We start from the raw sequence: 23788 nt of genomic DNA, 5'->3' as shown, positions 1-23788 counted from the left end.
TGGTTATTAGTGTAGGGACGAGCTCTGGATGTGATTTTATTGGGAGGGCACACTCTAGATGTGATGATTATACTGGATATGATTGTACTGTGGGTGAAGGCTCCAGATATGATTATTATAATGGGGGGGCTCTGGGTGATTATTATATTACAGGGAGGGGTCTCTGTGTTTATTATACTGTGGGGGCGAGGTCTGGATGTGATTTTATTTGGAGGGGACACTGGATGTGATGATTATACTGCTGGCTAGAGCTCTGTGGATATTTTTATACTGTGGGTGAAGGCTCTGGATGTGATGATTATACTGCGGAGGAGAGGTCTGGATATGATTGTACTGTGGGTGAAGGCTCTGGATGTGATTATTATACTGGGGGGCTCTGGGTGATTATTACACTGCAGGGGAGGGGTTTCAGGGTTTTATAGTTCTACTGTGGGGGCGAGGTCTGGATGCGATTTTTTTTTTTTTTTTTTATATTTGGAGAGGACACTGAATTTGTATACAAGGGCATGCACTGTGGGGTACCTCACTCTGGATGTGTAGATAATTACTGGGGGAGAGTTAGAGATCTATTTAGATTATACTCGGGGTGCCCTCTGCATGTCTGTATGTCATTTATAGTGCAGCAAGTCTTTATTATAACAAAATTAATATATTGATGTTGCAACAAATAAATTATTTTGTCTCCTAAAGTTTTTATCTTGGAGGTCCGTGTCTACTAGGTAATATTTTCAGTCTGGATCCCTGCTGCTAAACTGTCTCTAGTGGTGGCTGCGGCCAGCTGGACTTCTACCATTTAGCACTGTCTGTTCAAAGGGTTTGGCGCTCTGACCTCCGTGAATGTGTTATATATGTTATCAAAATAACGAGGACAGAATTAAAAGGAAACAAAAATCAAGTTCCTTATAAAATAACCAAAATCCTTTGTTGCTTTTGGTTATTCCCAGGCAAAATGTTCAGCGGGGGTCCATCTTCTGGGACCCTGATTGATGCTGAGAATAAGGGAGCTGCCGTGCAGGTTTAGTGCTACAAGTTGACCTTGTTCAGTTGTGTGCCACTAGCTGTGCAGGGAGAGCAGCATGGCCCAATTTACTAAGGCCTCATGTCCACGAATTTTAACTCTTCTCCCGCACGCGGATGCGCACCCCATAGGGATGCATTGACCACCCGCGGGTAGATAAATACCCGCGGATGGTCAATAAAAGTGAATTTAAAAAAATATGGAGCATGAAAAAAAATGGACATGCTCCATTTAGGTGCGGGTCTCCCGCGGGGACGGCTCCCGAAGGCTTCTATTGAAGCCTATGGAAGCCGTCCAAATCCGCGGGAGACCTAAAATAAGAATAAACTTACCCGCAGCGGACCGGGCAGATCTTCTCTTCTTCGCGTCCGGATCTTCTTTCTTCGGCCCGGCGCATGAGCGCGGCACGCCGCCAGCGTGGCGAGCACATCCGGCTGTGAAGAAGAGAAGATCTGCCCGGTCCGCTGCGGATAAGTTTATTCTTATTTTCAGCCCTCATGTCCGCGGGGCAGGAGGGACCCGCTGCGAATTCTCCATGGAGAATCCGTAGCGGGCCTGATTTTCCCCGTGGACATGAGGCCTAAAGTGGAGGTCGTTGCAGCCCCCTGGAGTGTGCCTGTGCAGGGGGGACAGAGCTAAACCAGCAGGCGATGGGGTCTCAACTGCAGCACTTTATAGGGAAGCAATGACCCTTGGAGTTGTGGTAGTTTATTTTTAATGAATACTGTAGCGATGTGAAGACACTGATTCTGAATCTTTGTTTCTTATTGTGTTCTTTTGCCAAGTTTATGTTCGTTTAAGGTGTGGCGATTTTATATCCTGTTTTTCTTTATTTCTTACATTGAATTATGGCAATAGTAAAATTCCATGTACTCCTCACTTATATACTAATTGTTCGGAACCCATACTGAAAAAATAGAGGAAATAAGGCAGATAGTCTACTAAAAATAGTAATACTTAATATTTTATTTGGGATCCACAAATCAATGAAAACTCGAGACTAACCATCTCTATAACTTTTTTTTCCTGCCTGTATATTTTTGAAATGGAATATTTACAAAACCTAAATATTTTTTTAAATAAATCTATAAAAAAAAAGTTGTAAATCATTGTTAAAGGGACACTAACTTTTCAGACAACTTATGCTCATTTAATAGCCTGTGTGTCTCATCAAACTTGTAGTATATTTTTATTTAAACATCTTTTAACACTAAAAAAAAGTTAGAAATGCAGCCCCTCTGCAATCCACTGCCTGCTGTTAGGAATTGAGCTTCTCTAGCAACTAAAGCGTTTCTTAGCTTTGGGGAATGGGCTGTCTTCACAGGCTCAGCTTCCCTGCACAGCTCTCAGATCTGCAGTCAGTGTGTACACAGTCTCTGCCTCTCCTGATCTTTAATTTGATTACCCTGCTCTCTGCAGCTATCTCTATGGTGTAGGCATTATATATGTATCCAATTTGCTGTGGGCAAAGCTGCATAATTCTTATTGGACCTAACTTTATTAGCTGCTTTACTAGGTCTTGTGTGTTTGCATAGTCACTGCATTTATAGAGCTTTACATAGATCTTCAGTCCTAGTTGCTAGAAAAGCTGAATACCTAATAACAAGCAGTGGATTGTAGAAGGGCTGCACTTCAGCCTTGATATGCAACAAAAAATAATGTAAGTATATTACAAAATTGATTTAGGAACACACAGGAGTATGAGCATAAGTTGTCTGAAAAGTTAGTGTCCTTTTAAGTAACATGGTCATTTTATAATTTTCACTGCGTTCTGTTTTTTGGGGTTGGATCTTGTTGACATTGAAAACATTAGGGTGAATTCAGTATGGCAGGGGTGGTAGAATTCTGAAGCAAATTGCCCCCAAAAAGTTTAACTACGGGGCGAGCGCCAGATTTGTAATGTGTTTTACACACTTTTGAAAAGCGTTAAGAAAATTGGAGGTCTAAAATACTCCAAATTTATAAACTGTATTAGTGTATCTTGACGCCACCAGGAACTCTTGGTGGAGTCAAGATTGACAGGGGGGATGACGCCCCCGAACCTGACTGGCTGCAAATCAGGCTACCAAATAGGTCCTGGAAGGGCACTACAAATTAATACTTCAAGCGGCCCATGGTGCCAACGCACTGCCTGTCCAGCAAGGCAGAAGCCGCTACCCGTCTTACTGCACTAATACTGCGGCAAAAGAGTGGAGAACTGATGGGTCCAGTGGCACCGTCAGCGCTTCAGAAGACGTAACCCCCACCCAATGTCACTTTTACATAGCTGCGGCTGCAGGGAGGCGAGACGATCTGCGGCCAAAGCAGTGGTATGCGTCGGCCGCTCAGTGGAGGAGCACACACAGGTCGCGTTCCACCACCACCTGCTGGGCCTTTCTCAGCAACGGAGAAAAAGCGCTCATCACCGCAGCTGTCACCGATAGAGCGGCCACAAAGAATCTCACAGTCCCAGGGGCGGAGCGCAACCGCTAAGGGCAGTAGCAGTGAGTCGGGTAGCGGACGATACTGAGCTGAGACTGCAGGCAGTGGACCAGTAGCGGTAAGGACGGCACCTGTCAGCGGGGGACCTTAGGGCGAAGGTAAGTTTGTTTTTTAGCCTTACATTATGGCATGTTAATGCTGACATGTTACACCGCTAACACCGCAGCATATAAAGTGTATAATGTAAGACTAAGCACACTTTTTAGCATCAGCGTTAAGCTGCAGAGAAATGTTGGGACACTCTGCTACCAGGACCTGCCATCCTTGGCCCTATCGGGAGCTGGGGATGTGAGAGGGGCGTTACCCCTGTCAAACCCCTAGCTTCCGGTGGCGTCAAGATACACTAATACCTATATTAAACTTGTACCACAATTTTGTTGCAATTGTTATTTTGTTTTTTTTTACTAGAGAGTACTAGTTTATTAATCATGGCGACCATATATATATTTTTAGAAATACAAAACAACGTAGTGCATTGACCTTCGCTGTAGTATTTTCTGTTAAACTGGCATTGCTGCATTTTCTACTTTTAGTGTTCTTGCATTCAACTATGACATTTGCACAAAAAACAGCAGTAGATGTTTTTTTCCTTCCTACCTCATGTGTGATTCTCATTCAGTTTTTGCTGTTCACAGGGAAGGTCCATGTCACTCACCACATTCTTCCGGACAGCGAGGAACGTCATGAACATGTGCTTCAACAAAGAGCCAACAGTAGCAGAGGTTGAGGTGAGCAAATAACATTCTTGGTATCTAGTAAGATAATGGTGCTGACCATAAAGAAGCTATTGAGTATATATATATTCAGATCGGGAGGGGTATCATCTGTCCATAAGGAGAGCACCTAGAAGGTGTGTGAGGAGACTTATAAGGCCATGCATGCTGCTCTGGGAAATATATGCAAATAAGGAATATGGAACAATACCTCTGCAGCGCCACCTATTGGGGATGGCAGCATTCTTTATGCAGGTCTTCAGAACAATGATTAGGAATTAAAAACCAAGCCAGAATCCATACACAGACAGCCGTTTTGGGGATTTTGCCCCTCATCAGTGTGCAGTAGGATCTTGGCTTGCTCTCCTTAAGGAGATAGTACCCCTCCCGACCCACATCATTGACCTCTCCCTAGCTAAGTCAGAGTCCGTTGTCACCATTGCCTGTCTCTAGAATTAAGTAGCACTACACTAGGAAAACATCCTCCTTGGTCTCCTGTCAGCTCAAAGCAACCAGATATATATAATGAATATATATGAGGAACATTTTTTCCAAAATCAGTCAATTCCATCTTTAAAGATAATGTGCCTTATGATACCATAAGAATCCCTTTGCTTTTGCATATGTCTGTAAGGCTAAATTTAAAGGGAACCGGTCATGTTCCCATAGCACCATAAAAGTCCTGGTGCTGTTAGGAAACGTGACCGAAAACTGAGTGATGTATTTTTTTTTATACTCGTCTTCAATCCAGCGGTGGCGCTCATTGATGTTCGCAAGGCACACAAAAGTCTGAGTCTTTTCAGCCATCATGAACGTGCTCTCACATAGACTTGTATAGGAAAGCACGGCAATCTGAAAAGAGTCAGATTTTCGTTCACCCCGCCACCTTCACTGGGTGACATCGCTGGATCGCAGGAGCGGGTGAGTATTAAAAAAAATACATCAGCTAACTCTGTCATGTCCCCTAACAGCACTATAACCTCCTTTATGGGAATACAGTAAATATTGTCTTGCAGACATATAAACAGATGCAAAGGGGTGCGTACTGTATCATATGGCGCAAAATATCTAAGAATGGACTTTTTGGAAAAACTATATAGACAATGGGGCATCTAGCTCGGTGCGGCAGGCACATTGGGGTTGGAGACAATGACACCAGGATACAAGTCATGGAGGGCTTCATTGTTGTCAGCCAAAACTCAGGGAAGAGTAGTCCTTTACAATCAGGCTCATACAGACAAGAAGATCAAACTTACCTAGTTCTAAATAATCACTTGTCACCTTGACTGTACAGGTTGCTTCTACCAACCACCCAGCAAGACCTCAATGTAGGATGGGCAAATATACCTTACATGGTAGCTTCTTTTCCAAAGAGGAGTAATATTTCAGCCCACCACCCGGTGCGCTGTATGCACCCATCTTATAGCGCCTTCCGGAGCCGATTCCACACAGCAAAATCCCATACTTTCCCCCAGAAGGGAACAGACTTGCTAAAAGTCCTAAGCAGACCATGTTCTGCTAAGGGAACCACATTTCGTGGATGAATAGACTTGTGGTGTGATTAGATGAAAGGTCTTGTCACCTGAGGACCTAAAAGTGGTTCCCCCTTGTCCTATAAGAGGCTCTCGGAGGCTCCTTGTGTGTAGTGACCTCTTCCTCCGCTTGTGTAGAGCTTGTTGACCGCTAGATGCCTCCACTAGTGTCTGTTCTCCACAATAAATGATCCTATATTGTACTTCCTTAAATCAGAGAGAAAGTTTCACTCCATCCGACAACTTCTTCTAGGTGCTTGAATTTCTTTGAGATGTGTGTGTATATATACAGTATGTGTAAGTGTGTAATATAATACATAATACACACACATTCTCAAAAACACAAATGAAGCTATGTTGGAGTCCTGCTGATTTCCCAGAGGTATTTACTGACAGCCCATATGGAGTATTCATGTTGTCAGACCTGTATAATACCACTCTGTTTCTCGGGGAACGGAGAGCGGCTGCTAGCAATAATCTGCGGTGTACATGATATTTATGGTCTTGTTGGTCTGTTTAAAGTCTTACAAACTAAATAAATCTAGTTCTCTGGAATGGGATTGTGAAATGCGAAGAAGCCCCAACACCACCGGATTATGTTGGAGGTCACTGCGGGACATTGCTCAGAACAAGTTGCATATTATTACGCTCCTGCCATTGTGTCCCAGCGCACTAGTGACAGATTGAAGGGTTTAATATGTCTGAGTATAAATAACAAGTGATGATTTTGAGCTACACTGGAATATATATTAGGAAACCTAATCCCAGAGGCAGAACTGCAGAGTGCGGAGCGCCCGGCGCCATTCATTGCATCGCAGCTCCTCGCAGCTGGGGAAGGATTGAGCTGGGATTTGATGAAATTGCCATAGAATTATATAGGAATAATGCTTGATCTTCGCTCTATTCCTGGAAAATATACACAATGAGCAATAATAAAGACTGGAGCGTTTAGGGTTTCCAAGTTGTATCATATGTGCTCGGTGTTAGTGATAGCAGCGCCGTCTGGTTTACCCATTCAATTCTGAAAAATTAGTTTTAGACAATAGAGTAGTAGACTTCTGATGACAGTAACGTTGCTTAAATAGGGGAAGTGATTTGCCAGAAGCATATATATATATATATAATATGAAACTGTCCTCCCGGTGAGGTGTGCGACATGTAGGTCTACTTTACAAGTTAAAGGGCAACTGCATTCTCAACTAACTTGTGACATGTCATAAAGCAGTACCATCAAAAGTATTGATCAGTGGGGTATATAGCGCTTTCTACAGACCTCCATGAGGGTTGTCTTTAGGAGATAAAATAGCTGCGAAGCCAGGTGAAGGGGCACAGCATTCGGGTAGGCGTTGCAACTAGTGATGACCGAGCATACTCGCTAAGGACAATTGCTCGAGCAGGCAGGGAGCGGCATAGGAGAGCGGAGAGATCTCTCTCCCTCCCCCCCCCCCCCCCCCTTTCCCTCCTGCTCACTGCTGCAACTCACCTGTCACCCTCGCCGGCACCCAAACCTTCTCTGCCGAGCGGGGAGATACTCGCTCATCTCTAGTTGCAACCCCTTCGTCCTGGCAATCAGCGGAGGTCTCAGCAGCGTGACCACCACTGATCAATACTTTTTATGTTTCTCTATGATATTTCAAAAGTTAGTTGAAAGCGAAGTTGCTTTTTCAAAGTGCTCAGAGGAAAAAATTTGCATGGGATCTAGCTTTTTAGCTCTTCACATTCGTGATTTCGAGGCACTGATGCTGCCTTCACTTCTGTGCCGATTCCGTCGCAGATCTGGCAGAAAATGCTGGAAGAAATAGTGGTGCAGGCAACGCTTTTTCTTCCGGTAAAATACCAGGCAGCCGAGCGGAAACCAAATGGACCCCATTATAGTCAATGGCGTTCATTCGGCGATGTTCTGTTCTGTTGTAAGACAGGCCCGTTCGGCCAGGGGATTCACCTTTCTTGCTCCCCGCAGATGTGAAGTCAGCCTAAAAGACTCCAGGAGTGATCTTATTGGCTTAGGTTATCCACCCCTCTCTGGATATTTATGCAGTTTGAGAAATGTGTCGAATTCTCAGTCTTTTGGCTTTTTGCTTTATTTGCTCTTTTATTATTTGTGATAGAGATGAGCGAGCGTACTCGGTTCGGGTGTTTTTGGACTTGAGCACCGCTTTTTCCGAGTAACTGACTACTCGAACGAAAAGATTCGGGGGGCGGCGTGGTGGAGCGGGGGGTAGCAGTGGGGAACAGGGAGGAGCTCTCTTTCCCCCTCCCCACTCCCCTCTGCAACCCCCGGCGCCCCCCGAATCTTTTCATCCGAGTAGTCAGTTACTCGGAAAAAGCGGTGCTCGAGTGCAAAAACACCCGAACCGAGTACGCTCGCTCATCTCTATTTTTTGTGACTCTTGAGGCTCAAGGTGATTTGGCTGTATGGCCTTTAACATGTGCATTGATGGTAAATAGCAGGCATGAAGTGTATTAGCACATGCTTTGTTTTCATTGATTGGTGAAATTGGTCTGGGGTCCTGCCAATGATCAGTCATCCCTGAGTGTATGGTAGGAAAATGATGCAAGCGGTTCCCATATAAAGGCTTGGATATATTCCTGTATTCTTGTAGCTCAGATTATCAAGATTCAGAAGCCTAAAATATGATTGTAGGTGCCGTTCACTACCATGGCTTCCTTGTGAAGACTCCTCCAGGCCTGCCAGACCTGTTGCGCCATAGGAAAATAAAAGTTGGGGGTGGGGGGTTTAAATCGGGAGTCAAAAATGAAAAAGGTCTGTGGCAGTAAGGAGTTAAAAACTAAACGTGTTTTTCCTTAAAAGTTGTGTTAAACTAATAGCACCGCTCTCCTTATTTCAGCAAGAGTATTGGCGCATTGTGGAGCAGAAGAGTTGCCACGTCGCTGTGCATTGTGGAAAGGTTGACACAAAGACTCATGGTAGTGGATTTCCTGTGGGTAAAGCGGAGCCCTTCTCAAGGTAAGTAGATTGTCACGTACCTGTCCTTTATCACCGTGAACTGTGCAGACAGTCAATGTTTTCCCCCTTTTTTTTTCTATAGGCATGGATGGAATCTCACAGTCCTTCCTAATAATTCAGGATCCATCCTGCGACACCTTGGTGCTGTGCCTGGTAAATTCTTGACAAATTAATAATAATTGAGATTTTTTTTTTTAGCTTTTCATTGGACTTCCTGTATAGCTTATGCATCTGTCCGGACGTTCCATCGTAGATGTGGCTCAAAGTTCTAGAAGATAAAGCACTGCATGCATCACCTTTTCTTCTATCTAAAAGCCGGCCGGGCAGCTGGGTGGAAAGCAGACAGACCCCATTATAGTCAGTGGAGTCCGTCCGGCGCTGTTTGGTCCCATCCAGAGACTGAGCCGCTCAGCCGTGGGGATTCCCCTTTCCTGATCCCCGAACTGAGCAGGAAAGCGGAATCCCCAATGCAAATGTGAAACCACCCTAACCTTATAATGTTTCTTCTCCAGTCGGAGATCTTGTGGTTGTTATTGTGAGATTGTTTAGAAGTTCTTGCTAAAGACCAATGCATATTCTATTGATTTTCCACTCAGTACGATATGTTTGTCATTAGCATGATGGCGAGCAGCAGACGTGCCACATTGGGCGGTGTTCAGACTTCCGTTAGAAGTCTCCATTCAGACTTTCTGTACCACGCACCGATGGAACAACTAAATCTTTTAAGGAAACTAATTAAAACAAAAATAAGTGCTGCATAGTGTAGAGAGGCTGAAGACTAAATATATGATGAATGACAAATTAGAGTGTTAGTACTTGGAGAGACTAGGTATTGGTGTATCTTGACGCCACCTGAAGTAGAGGTGGTGTCGAGATACAGGGGGTTGGGCATTGTGCTCACGCCCCCTACATTGTGATTGGCTGCACCGCATTAATGTTGTTCTCGTTCAGACAGGTCCTGCTTTTTGTGCCGCTGTGAGTGTAGACGCTGAGGAGGGCGCCGGTGCCTAACCTTACAGCGGAGCCAGGAGCAGGAGGTTGTTATCAGCAGAGCGCCTAATCTTACACTGGGGCCACCGGTACGAGGTCTGAACAGCGCGCACATTAGTGCGCCTACTGTTACACTGGGGCCAGGAGCAGGAGGTCTCAGCAGCGCGCACAACAGCTGCAGCTGTAAGCAGGAGGAAGGGACGGCAGGGAGACCGACAGCAGCCCCCCTCCTACTAGGAAGTGGAGCTGACATCGGCGGCAGGAGCTGTAATGGAGGAGGGAGTTCCGGCAGGGACAGTACCAGCGGCGGCCCTACAAGCAATCTCAGCAGACAGTGGCTGTAAGCATTAGCAAGGGCCACCAGGGAAAGTGGCAGCGGCCCCAAGGCAGCAGAGGGCATCTTCTGGAGCACTGCTGGCAAGCCTGCTACAGTCAGAGTGGAACCAGAAGCAGGACCTGTGAGGCCAAACAAAGGCAGAATGGTGTGCAGCCAATCAGAAAAAGTGGGCGTGACCGCACTGCCCAACCCCCCGGATGTCGACATCACCTCTACTTCAGGTGGCGTCAAGATATACTAATACCAAGAGACCGTGCCAGGGCATAACACACTAATAAGCAAACTGGTCAGCAGCAGCTTCCGTGGTGCAGACAGAGAATGCGGAGAGAAGAAGCTGACTTCAGCCGCGACGAAAGAACAGAAGTCAGCAGCGCAGGAGAATATAGTTAATGGCGACACATTTCCTTGCTGATATGACACCTTTTTCTGGCCATCAACAATACTGAATACACAGACCTTTAAAAAGCCGCCAGCATGGCTGCAGGTGATGTCACTGCATCATGTGACGTGATTAACAGATTATATGTCCAAATACAGAGGAAGCGCTAAGTGCGCTGAACTGTGGAGCGTTTCTAGAAGGAAGGGAACAATAAGTAATAAAACAATACATTATATTAAGATATATAAAAGCCCAGCAGCTGTAAGATAAAATCAAAACTGTACTGCAGTATAGTAAAAGAGCGGCATGTAGCTCAAACTAATGAAAATCATCAAAACTAGAAGACAAATTCATATATTAAAAAGGAATGGATGTGAAAAATGGGAGGCAAAACCTTCTGGGGCTCTGGTGTAATGCATACAAGCTGATGAGACCGCATTGTAAAAGGCTAAATATCACAATATGATGAGTGGAATCATTCACAGTTACTGCTGCCATCATAAAAAACAACAAACAGTAAATAAAAAGGGGCTGCTGTCAAATGAATGAAAAAAAAAAAAAAAAAAAAGTTGATTATCTCCGAATGAAAAGGGGGCAGTTTCAATATATTCATTGGGACTATCTGGACGCTGTAGATATTTTGTACATCTAATCTACAAGGACGGTTGGGGAGACCTGATACAGCAAGCTAGTAATAATGTAACATAAGAATTACACTATGTTAACAAAAGTATTGGGAAACCTATAGGGGTGAAGAAATTTAATTTTATTCACATTTTTCAATACGGTGTCCGGCCACCTTTGGTCTCAATGACTGCAGTAGCCCTCCTAGGCTGCTTTCAATCAAATTCTGATAGATGTGTGGAGCGATTCTTAGATTAGACAATGGTGCAGGGATTGACGAGTGTGTTGGCCGTGCATTGATGGACACTGCTTTCTGGGTTGGCCCAAAGATGCTCGATTCCCAAGTAACATTGCCAGCTATGGACTTTGGAAGGTCTAAAAGCGCTGCAGTGTCCTACACTGATTGGTTGCTCAGGTGACATCCCACCATACACAGTTGGAGGTGGTATGGTGGTGGGATGTCACCAACTCTACACCTGGTGGCATGATGATGGTTTCTGTACTGGGATATGCCTGTGTAAAACTCCTTTATACCTAATGCTTACAAATAGGATTTGCATATCCCCTTTGCCTAACGGCACAGGATTGGTGAAGGTGCACATACTTTTGGACTAGCATGAAATGGCATGAGACACTATGTAAGGTGAGCCTGTTGACTGTCACGCTGCTTTTGTATGGTCCTACTAATAATGGAGGCTGTAAGGGCCCTCAGCAAGACGGATCACATAACTGCAGTTTAGAAAGAAGGCTACTGAAAACACAGTTGATTAAAATGTGTTTTTCCTAGTGTGTCGCCACTATTGAAAGAACCCACAAAGATGGCAGCATACTAGTTGTGTTTTTTGTATAACTGCCTAGGGGCTAGTTTATTACTCCGTGTGATAACCCTCACGATGACCGTATTAACTGAATTATTCCATTCACTCTTTTTGTGGGTTTTAGTAATCTCCATTTATCCCTTTAAAATGCGGTTTCGTTGGATTGTACGCTTTTACACCCGAGCCCAGTGTTTTATTTCCTATTTTTGGCATCTCTTTAATATATGAAATTGTGTTATAGCTTTGATGATTTTAATTAGTTTGAGCTACATGCCGCTCTTTTTCTACATTGCGCTACAGTTTTCATTTTAATTTCCAGCTGCTGGGCTTTTACATATCTTGTTAATGTAAGGCTGCCATCACATCTGCGCTGGAACCTCCGGCCGGAAGGTTGTCGCAGATCCGGCACAAAAGTGCTGCAGAAACCGAACGCACCCCATTATAGTTAATGGGGGCCATTCTGCGCTGATTGGTTTTGTCATAAGACTGATCCGTTTGCCCAGGGGATTCCCCTTTCTTGCTTCCTGAACGGAGTAGGAAAGCGGAACCCCGTCACAGATGTGAAAGTAGCCGAATGTATTTTATTAGTTACTTTCTTTCTAGAATTGCCCCACAGATCAGCTCACTTAGTACTTCCTCTGTCTTTTGACATCTGTTAAAGCGCTCCGGGTGACGACACTCCATCTTGTGACACGATTAGGTATCTTTCCATGCATTTGATGTTGTCAATGGCCAGAAGAAGGTGCTGTTTCGGCACAGAAATGCGTCACCGTTAAAGCTATCCTGCTGTACCGTTGACTTTTGTTCTCTCTAGTGCGGCATGGATTCCCTTTTCTGAAGAAACTGGCATCGCGGTTCTGTTATAAATGCCAGAAAAAATAGCGCTGCATGCAGTGTTACATTTTCCAGTAAGATGATGGTTTACTATTACGGGAACCAGTTCTAGTCAGTGGTCTTGTTGGGCACCTTTGACATCCGTCATGCTGCTGTTTTTGTTTTTCTGTTCCTATGAAGGAAAAAGAAACAAAAATCATGGCAGAAAATGTGAATAGAGCCTTCTGATAGAGTAAAGGTTGTTAGTGAGGAGTTTTATGAAACCTTAGGTAATGCAACGATGCCAAGGCCTTAAAAATGTTCGTCACTTTTAAGTTTGCATAAACTGATATTGCAGAACGATGGACTAAAACCATGGTATAGGGCGTTATGGTCTACTCATACTGACCTTGATAGTCTTTTCCTTATCTCTTGCAGTACATTGTAACCATTATGCCTCGAATCTGTCAGCTGATTACCTTATTTTCCTGTTTCAGGAGTAACAATTCCTTGGCTTAACATTGGCATGGTTTTTTCTACCTCATGCTGGTCTCGAGACCAAAATCACCTTCCCTATATTGACTACTTACACACTGGTGCTGACTGCATTTGGTAAGTGTTGGGAGGTTTATGTGCCATACATTGCATCTCCGGCATCACGGTTGTCTTTCACTGTTAAGGTCCTTTTACACAGGCCAACATTGGGCTCGAACATTCCTTCAAATGGTCATTCGCCCAAGAATCGGGACCATCAGTCAGCCGGCGAACGAGCAAACACTTGCTCACTGGCTGATCGTTCCGTTTCAGTGGACATGAAAATGCTCGCTCTGTGTGAGCGGTGAGGTCTACAGACCGCCAGTGGGGGCGAGCAATTGTAGCAGTGTTCTTTCATCCCTATATAGCCGATTGTCTGTAAAAGAAGATAAAAGCGCCGATCAACATGCGTGTAGATCGGCGCTCGCTACATCTGGCTAGGCACTCGGCTCATGTAAAAGGACTATTAGTTTGCTGTTTAGTAGTACTTTTTGTGTAAAACTATATCAGTCTCTTCTGTCCCTATGTGTTCGGATTTATTAACACTTTGCTGATCAGTAGATATTGGAATCCTTCATTTTTACAAATTAGTTAATAAATGGCGCTCAGTAGTCCTAAATCTAAATTTCACTGTCTTTAGTGGCTATTCTCTCACTGTAGCCATGGCCACATACGTTCCATCCCCCATGTATATATGTTCACACGTTATACTAAATACAAGGAAGAGTTTATATAGAAAGCCGGTCTGCCGTTGTATTATTTACTCTGAAACAGGTTATGTTCCTTGGCACCCGTCCTATGCGTACAGCGGCACGTCCAATCAGATCAGGCGTCGTGTACTTGTAGCACGAGAGTAGCTACTATTTATCCAGTGCCTCTGGATATCTGTGGAAGTGCAGAATATTGATACATTACTACTTTCCATAATAGAAACAATCAGTGTATCTCACTAGTGAATATATTCTTTTCCTGATCAATCCAGCGTTCCAAAAAATCGTTGGATCGCGCAAATTTGAACACTAATCGTTCAGAGTAAACAGGGCAACAATTGGACGACGAATGAGAATTCATTCGCTTCTCGTCCGTCCATTTTATACAGGCATAAAAATCGTTTGCGCTTCGTTGCGATCGTTCTACATTTACTGTAACGTTGAATGTGAATGATTGAACGGTCTGCAGACGCGATTGTGAATAATTTCTCTGCCTGTATAATCGGGCTGCACAAGCCAACGAGAGAATTCTGTCGTCTTTCACTCGTGTGAACGATTTATCACTCCTCTATAAAATCGAAGTGAATAGGGAATGCAGGGCTTGAAAACAAACTGCAGCATCACACTTTCTTTGGCCGGGCTCAGATTGCCATTATTCGGGACGTGCCACCTGCAAGAGGCATGCACGCAGCAAGTACTCAATAACATTGCATACTTGCTGCCCACCGCTTATCTACATGTATGTGCGCAATTTGTGTGAGCGGCAACATGGCCGCCTATGGGAGATTGGTACAGCGTATTCCATGCACAAGACCCCCACATGGAACACACTATACTAACATGGTTGTGTGAGCCCGGCCTCAACTGACTCATATTTGCTACATCGTAGCTTCTACAACAATCGTGCACTGTACACATACTCTTAAGGGGTTGCGCAAAGATTGTAAGTTATCCCTTATCCATGGGGTAGGTGATAACTTGGTAATTGGTGGGGGTCTCGCTGCTGAGACCTCTGCTGATCTCCAGAACGGGACTCTCGTGTCCCATTCTACTTGTCACCATGAGGATCGCTTCTCCCCCTGTAGTGACGTAAGCATGAAGAGAGTGCTGGACAAACATGCGTGGTCCGCACTCCATTCACTTCAATGGGGCTGACAGAAATGCCCGATCAGATGCCACTTGGGTATCTCCACAATGGAGCGCTTGTGCACTTGTGCAACCTGCGCTCCCTTCAGTCTCCTTCTCACTGCGGTGAATGCATTAACCCTGCAGTGAGGAGGAGGGGGTGACACAGGACCCCTGTTCTTGAGATCGGTGGGGGATGTTCTTGAGATCCTATGCATAGAGGATAACTTGCAATCTTGGTACAACCCCTTTAAGGGCTCCTTCTCACATGCATGCTTTTTAAAACACTGAAAAAAATGTAATGCGTTTCAGGCGTTTTCAGTGGTGGTGTTTTTTACAATCGTGTTTGGTGTTGTATTTTCATTTTCTAGCATTTTTGAAGTCCTTATAGAGAAGCCTTCGGGAAAAATACCAGAAAAAATGCCATACCTAGAACGTGCTGCGTTGGGGGGGAAAACACACACCAAAAAACAAAGTGCTGTGTATGTAAACTTTACCATTTTTTGCTATAGACTTTAAAGTAAGATCTAATTTCAGCGTTTTTGAAAAATAGAAACGCCACCACGAACGCGTCAAACGCTGTGCGTGAATCAAGGCTAAATGAGGTGGTTTCTGGTGCCGTTCTGAGAATGAGGATGCTACTATTGTTCGGGATCCTCTAGTCCTTACACTGAAAATACAGATAATGTATTCGGTAAAACTACCCGATCTGTAAACTCTGTGCTTTTTAGTAGTTTTGAAGTTTCTTAAATAAATCGCATGTGCCAGAGTGTAGCAAAATGTAGGCAGAAATAAAGGCTCTTACAGCGTTGGAATCCACTCCGCTGCTATAACATTGTTCGCTGTGTTGTGATTCAGGTATTGCATTCCTGCTGAGGAAGAGAGCAAACTTGAGAAAGTGGTACACACTCTACTTCAAGCCAATGGTACTCCTGGTCTTCAAATGCTTGAAAGTAACGTCATGGTAAGTTCACGCTGTGCGCATGTCAACATATGCTGCTCTGGACTGACTAAGACTGTGCATTCTAATGTGGCAGTGGCTGGTTATTAAAGGGGTTATCTTAGACTTAACCCTGTCCAATCCAGTGTTTGACCTTGTCCGACAATTCAGATTTCCCCACATAGCTCCTATGTTGGGCAAGGTCCAACACCTGTTTCTGACACTGTACAAAAGAGAGCTTCGATGTCATGGGCTGTTCTACATATGTATATTATACTATACAGAAGAGAGCTGCGATGTCGGAGGCTGTTCCACATATGTATATTATACTATACAGAAGACAGCTCTAATGTCGGAGGCTGTTCCACATATGTATGTTACACTATACAGAAGAGAGCTCCGATGTTGGAGGCTGTTCTACATATGTATATTACACTATATAGAAGAGAGCTCCGATGTTGGAGGCTGTTCCACATATGTATATTACACTATATAGAAGAGAGCTTCGATGTCGGAGGCTGTTCCACATATGTATATTACACTATACAGAAGAGAGCTCTGATGTTGGAGGCTGTTCTACATATGTATATTACACTATACAGAAGAGAGCTCCGATGTTGGAGGCTGTTCCACATATGTATATTACACTATACAGAAGAGAGCTCTGATGTTGGAGGCTGTTCCACATATGTATATTACACTATATAGAAGAGAGCTTCAATGTTGGAGGCTGTTCCACATATGTATATTACACTATATAGAAGAGAGCTTCGATGTCATGGGCTGTTCTACATATGTATATTATACTATACAGAAGAGCGCTCCGATGTTGGAGGCTGTTCTTCATATGTATATTACACTATATAGAAGAGAGCTCCGATGTTGGAGGCTGTTCTACATATGTATATTACACTATACAGAAGAGAGCTCCGATGTTGGAGGCTGTTCTACACATGTATATTACACTATACAGAAGAGAGCTCCGATGTTGGAGGCTGTTCTACACATGTATATTACACTATACAGAAGAGAGCTCTGATGTTGGAGGCTGTTCTACATATGTATATTACACTATACAGAAGAGAGCTCTGATGTTGGAGGCTGTTCTACATATGTATATTACACTATACAGAAGAGAGCTCTGATGTTGGAGGCTGTTCTACATATGTATATTACACTATACAGAAGAGAGCTCTGATGTTGGAGGCTGTTCTACATATGTATATTACACTATATAGAAGAGAGCTCTGATGTTGGAGGCTGTTCTACATATGTATATTACACTATACAGAAGAGAGCTCCGATGTTGGAGGCTGTTCTACATATGTATATTACACTATACAGAAGAGAGCTCCGATGTTGGAGGCTGTTCTACATATGTATATTACACTATACAGAAGAGAGCTCCGATGTTGGAGGCTGTTCTTCATATATATATTAGACCATACAGAAGAGAGCTTCGATGTCTGAGGCTGTTCTTCATATATATATATATATTAGACTATACAGAAGAGAGCTCCGATGTCGGAGGCTATTCTACATATGTATATTATACTATACAGAAGAGAGCTCTGATGTTGGAGGCTGTTCCACATATGTATATTACACTATGTAGAACAGAGCTCCGATGTATACACATTGTATGCAGTTATAGGATGCCTCTATATGGCACTGTATTCCAGTGATGGACAGATGGATTGAAAGATATCATTAGAGAAATTAGAAATGAATCGTCTTATTATATAAATGTATGTAATATCAATCGACATATATCTACGGGATTATTACAAAGGATCTTCCCGATGTGAAACACTCACAACTCACGTATTCATTTTCAAAAAATTGAATAGAGCCTAGACTTGACTCGCCTACTGCAGCGGTAGTGCCAGTTCCCACCACTTGGAACCCGAAAGAAGCCGGCATGCGGTCACGTGCCATTCATTGTGCACATGCCCGTTAGGCAAATCACAGGCTTGAGCAGCGATTTTTCCATGACGATTGAAGCCTGTGACTGGTTGAACATGACAATTCATCACATGTGACCTTCTGGCTTCCACGGCAGCCGATGCCTGTGATTGGTATAAACATCTCGTGGCTCTTACCAAGTAGGTCTGTATGGGAAAGCTACTAGAAGTGTGACCATTTACTAATGGCACTATAGTTGACTCCAGAGTATGGTATTGAAGCTCTTTGGCGTGTAGGTAGGTCGTCTGACAGCTAGTTGGCGAATACTGTCAGTATATTTTTCTGACTTTGCATCTGCAGGCTGAATATACACTCTTCAATATGTCTTATGTCCCTGGTGTCTTTTTCCTCCTGCAGATCTCCCCAGAGATGCTGTGCAAGGAGGGGATCAAGGTGCACCGTACTGTACAGCAGAGCGGACAGTTTGTCGTCTGCTTCCCAGGATCCTTTGTGTCGAAAGTATGCTGCGGGTACAGTGTTTCTGAAACTGTGCACTTTGCTACCACCCAGTGGACAAGCATGGGCTTCAAAACTGCCAAGGTATACGGGATTGCATACCATTTTTTTTTTCAGCTTTCTATCCAAGATCATTAATGCATTGTGAGTTTCTAGTAGTGTATCTGTTACTCTCTTGTCATGTTATTAGCATCTACCATCCACATACTATTGCACCCATTTTTGCAAACACGGCCGCAGCTTCTGTCGTAGATCTGGCTCAAAATACCGGCAGAAATAGCATTGCATGCAGCGCTCTTTCTTCCGTCCAAAAGTCGGGCACCTGAGCGGACAGCGAACTGACTCCATTATAGTCAGTGGGGTCCGTTCAGAGCTGTTAGGTTCCGCCCTGAGACTGAGGCACTTGGTCGCGCAGATTCCTTTTTCCTGCTCCCCAAACGAAGCAGGAACCTCAACGCAGTTGTGAAACCATCCTTAGCCCGGTACAGTAGCGTTAATACACAAGCAACATATCTACCATCTTTTCTCTGAATTAAGCCTTACATGGGTCACGGCCATATAGAACCGCATCAAACCCCGCTCTTCTAACTGCCCTAATCACTTGCACTAGCACGTCTGCTTCAATTTACAATTCTTTCTATTTCATCAGGAAATGAAACGTCGTCACATAGCAAAACCGTTCTCTATGGAGAAGTTATTGTATCAGATTGCAACAGCCGAAGCTAAAAAGGAGAACAGCCCAACTCTGAGTATCATTTCTTCACTGCTCGGAGAGCTCAGGTAATGTAGAAGACTTATGGACTGCGTGATGGGTCTGCAGCTTGAACTCGTTTCACATTGTACAATTCAAGTAACTTTGTTTAAGGTGAACTTCACCAGCAGCTTCATACTTAGCTGTAGGGTGAGGTTCTCTGAATTGTATTTAGTGAGCAGTAAGGCTGGGGTTCACACGGGGCGGATTAGCTGCGGGATGTCCTCAGCGGACACTCTGCAGCAGATCAGCAGCGCAAAGTCCGCCTCAAACTATTTGGTGCGGATTTTGACATGGAGTTTTACCACTTATTTTTATGCGCAATTCACCGCCTCTTTGAGAAGAGGTGAATTCCACAAGCGGAAACGGCGATACAATTCACATGCTGCGGAATGAAATTCTGCACCGCATGTCAATTTCCACACGGGTTTTGTGCGGATTGCTTCCGCAGCTTATGGTTGAGATTTTCAAAATCTCATGCACTTCGCTGCTACTATGAATGCCATGGATTTTCTGTGCAGCAGATCGACACTGAAAATCCGCGGCAAATCCGCCCCGGGTGAACCTAGCCTAAAGTTCAGCTTGCCTACGATCCAATGGACTCCTCTTGTCCATTGCTGGGTATCTCTCTTCCCACTATATAGAGGGATTGGTGATGCCTATTTTTTTTTTTTTAACCTGAAGTGCTAACTTCTATAAATGATGGGTGGGTTTGGGCTAACACTCGCACACTATCACAGGTGAGTTAAATTTTGGGATAACTTGGTTAATTCTATTTAACAGTGTATGTTAGCTTTTTATTTCCAGCTTTCGGGTGTGTTTACACGTAGCAGAAATGCTGCAGATTTTCCACAGCGGAAAATTCTGTAGCATTTCCGCAAAAGAGACAGAGTCAAAATCCGTACCAATGGTGCGGATTTTGACTCGAAATCGGATGCGCATCTGCAGCTGATTTCAGAAAATGCAGCGTTCCTCCGAAGTCTTCACGTTCTCGGCGCTTCCGTCATCGGGCACCCGGCGGCCTCTAGTGAACGCAGCGTCACCGGTCACTTCCGCATCACCTGACGGTGCGGATTTTGACTCTGTTTTCGATGCGGAAATGCTGCGAAATTCTACACTGCGGAATTTCCGCAGCATTTCCGCTACATGTAAACATACCCTTATATTCCCAGCCATATCCACAGTATTGGATTTTCTGTACTCTTTGTATAACTTGACACACACACATAGTCATATGTGTGTATATATGTATCAGTGTGTGTGTGTGTGTGTGTATATTTATATACTGTATATATGCTACGAAGATAACAGTGCAGAGTTCAAGACACTTTTGAACAAAGTACTATTTGCTTTTTTTAAAAAGGCAAGGCTCTATGTTCATGCCGTATACAAGGCTAGCATTGATTGGTTGAGGCTCAGCCAATCAGTGCTATGTTTGATTCCTGTACTTTCTGCCGCCTCATTATTTTTCTGTACAGAACTGCACCGTACATGAGAAAACAGTTGTGTGGATAAGGCGTGGGAATATGGAGCTTCTGTATATGGAGACTGTGATGACTGGCAGTGAGGATAGTACATGGGGTGCTGGGTCGCAGGGGAGAGTGGAACCCCATCCTTTGTGTATATAACCAAAGTTTGTACCCCATTTTTTTACATAAGGAAATTGCATACTCAGCAATTCCTTGATTATTACAAAGTATCAATATTGTCCCATTCAATTCTGATAAACGGTATTTGTTAAAGGGGCACTAACTTTACAGACACCTTATGCTCGTCTACTAGCTTGTGACATTACTGTAATATACGCTTGCATTAAAAATGGTGCTTTGCCATTGTAGATCATGTTTGAAGTGGCTGTCACAGTGCGTGTTTATTTACTAATCCACTATATCAGAATGTCTCTAAATGCCTGATTATTGGAGATGAGCGAGCACTCAAATGCTCGGGTCCACGTTATTCGAGTCGAGTTTTTCGTAAAATTGACTACAATGGGAGACCCGAGCATTTTTGTATGTGAGATGCCATGTCCCGAGCTTCTTTCTCTCTCTCCCTCTCTCCCCCTCCCTCTCCTCCTCCCTCCCTCTCCCCCTCCCTCCCTCTCCCTCTGCTCGTCCCTCCCTCCCTCTCTCTCTCTCGTCACAGCGGGGTGGAGCCAAAAACTGGGCCGGGGTCGAACATTGCTTGATGCTTGCTCGAGTAACAAACACCATTGAGTATGCTAATACTCGAACGAGCATCAAGCTCGGCAGAGTACGTTCGCTCAACTCTACTGATTATCCTAGGAAAGCAGTGTGGGTGGGCATTCAGATACTGCCTACCTGCTGATTGTACCAGAGACAATGTAGCATGGGAAGGAAGGGCAAAGAAGTCAGGACAGGGAACTACTGGCAGAATGCTAGGTTTGCTCCACACTCCCATCCCTGAAAGTGGATTGCAAGCAGTAGAGCCTTAGAAAAAAATGGGGAAGATGCAAAAAGCAGTAAATGAGAGGGGAAGGAAAATAGGTACACTTTAGGAAATTGCTATGGATGCAATTCCCTTATGGAAATAAAAATGGTTTCTTTGTAATTTTAGCTTTTATTTGTTAGCAAAAAAAACAAGAATTTAATTGAGATTAAAATGAAAAATTGCGGAAAGATTGAAATAAAAATGAAGCTTTTAATTTTATGCCAATTCGCCCAGCCTTTGTCGAGACTATCCTCACCCTCTGTTATTGGACAGCTTCACATCTACTATGGAATGGGACTTTGTTTTACCAAAAGCTGGCAAGGCTTCACATCTGAAGAGTAGTCTTACAGATGCTCTGTGATGTGGAAGGACATAGCACAGTTTTTTACTGGCCAAGTAGATACTCCAGCACTGACCTCACAAAAGCCATCCTCAAGTGATCCTTCCATCCTTCACAACCTTGACTTGGTGTCCTGATTGTTTAATGCTGTATCTTTTGTCTACTATGTAGCTCCTGCGGTGGTGGTTGATGATCCTTATCCGTAACTATATATTTGAGTTGAATACTATATGTGGAAAGTCCCTCTGGAGAACTGGTTTCATCAAAATGGCTAGTTTTGATCTAAACAGCATTTCCACGTGGAGACGAAGTTCATAAAGCATAATCGGAACCGTGATGATTCGATTTATGCCATGACTATGAAACCCGGGCTGCACTACTTTTACCTGCAGAGTGGGTCCTCTAGATCACCCCCATATCTGCTTAATGATGGAGGAAAGGGGGTGTTGTGAAAGGAACCACAATTTTCACAATGTATACCATGTATTTTGCATTTGACCACTGAATTCCCTTATGAAGGTCAAGAAGGTTCTTATCACTTAACCCTCATTACAGCGCTGTAGAAGAGCTTACTGTAATTAGAGTCGAGTGATGCGCTGTGCAGTTTCTGACTTGGTCTTTTGTTTCACAGGGATACAGAGTTGAGGCAGAGAAAGGAACTCTTTGAGGCCGGCCTTCATTCTTCTGCACGCTATGGGAGCCATGACACCAGCAACTCATCGTTAGATGGGAAGAAAAAACCTCGCAAGTGGCTGCAGTTCGAAACGTCCGAGAGAAGATGCCAGATTTGCCAGCATTTGTGCTACCTTTCCATGGTGAGCAAGAGTACATTTGGTATTGGCGGGGTCAGTACTTCTCTTATCTATGTATTCATCACTGAAATGTGTAGTACAATGCCTTTCTCTATAGAGAACATGCAATAATTATATTCACAGTGGCACATTACTTCCAAGGTGAGAATTAACATGGCGGACTGCAGTTTGGTATACGATGCTGTTGTAAATATTAGGGCTTCTTGTGCTCTTTGGTCGCATGTGATCTCCAGTATACATGTTATACGTGTTTCCATATACATTGTAGTTCCTAATTATGCCTTTAACCATTTCCAATCCACTGTCTAACGTCTGAAGACATTCTGATTAAAGGCTGTACAGCTCCGATGTCGGAAGACGTTCGTCAGGGTATTCTTACTGTATATTGCTGGCCGCTCTGTTGTCAGGGGCCTCTCCAGCATGTCCCATACCGCAGTACTAGCTCTAGCCAGCAGATGGTGCCATTGTATAATGGCAGAAAGAGAAAGCCCCCTAGGAAACCCTGAATCCAAAATTGGATTGCAAAGGGTTAAAACCAAGAGGATGACTTGTCCATCAGTTGTATTCACCAGACTTTTGGAGAACTGACTCTTGCCTAAGCTGAAAGTTTCCTTTTTTATCAGTATTTCCGGCACCCTTCGTCTTGCTGACTTTCAAATTCACAAGCGACGAATTGATGAAGTATGGGTTCATACCAAATCCTTTATAGCGATACCCCACGCGTTACAGGCTGGTCTCACCATATCCATTTTTAGCATTGACTTGTCCGTTCATGAAGGTGGCACTTTAATAATTCGTAACTGCTGGCAGTTGGCATATCACAATGCTGTCCTCACGCTTCACAAATCCACGTAGTGACGTTAGCGAGCAGAGAGGGGTATTCTCCTGTTCATTGGTATGATGAGAGACTTTTTATATACCATTGAAATATAATCAGGTGTCTCCATCTTCAGTGGGATTTGTGTGTTAAGGGATTATGTGATCGTTTTCCCTATAGATCGTTTAATTGTGGTCACTGGTCACACTTTTATATC

General features: G+C 44.0%; 1 protein-coding gene across 2 annotated transcripts in view; it reads left to right on the top strand.

Annotated features, from left to right (window-relative positions):
- Positions 1-23788, top strand: part of JARID2 (jumonji and AT-rich interaction domain containing 2) — a 167615-nt gene that overhangs the window by 135491 nt on the left and 8336 nt on the right. Inside the window, exons 9-16 of one of the 2 annotated variants that reach the window (XM_066579388.1) lie at positions 4135-4227; positions 8594-8712; positions 8795-8865; positions 13171-13285; positions 15901-16006; positions 18305-18487; positions 19053-19183; positions 22574-22787. In XM_066579388.1, the coding sequence (XP_066435485.1) occupies positions 4135-4227; positions 8594-8712; positions 8795-8865; positions 13171-13285; positions 15901-16006; positions 18305-18487; positions 19053-19183; positions 22574-22787 (1032 nt within the window). The remainder of the gene's footprint in view (positions 1-4134; positions 4228-8593; positions 8713-8794; positions 8866-13170; positions 13286-15900; positions 16007-18304; positions 18488-19052; positions 19184-22573; positions 22788-23788) is intronic. The other variant, XM_066579389.1, reaches the window with a different exon arrangement.

Source organism: Eleutherodactylus coqui, chromosome 9 (assembly GCF_035609145.1).
Source record: "Eleutherodactylus coqui strain aEleCoq1 chromosome 9, aEleCoq1.hap1, whole genome shotgun sequence".
NCBI lineage: Eukaryota > Metazoa > Chordata > Amphibia > Anura > Eleutherodactylidae > Eleutherodactylus > Eleutherodactylus coqui.
This window is presented reverse-complemented; position numbering and strand designations above follow the sequence as displayed.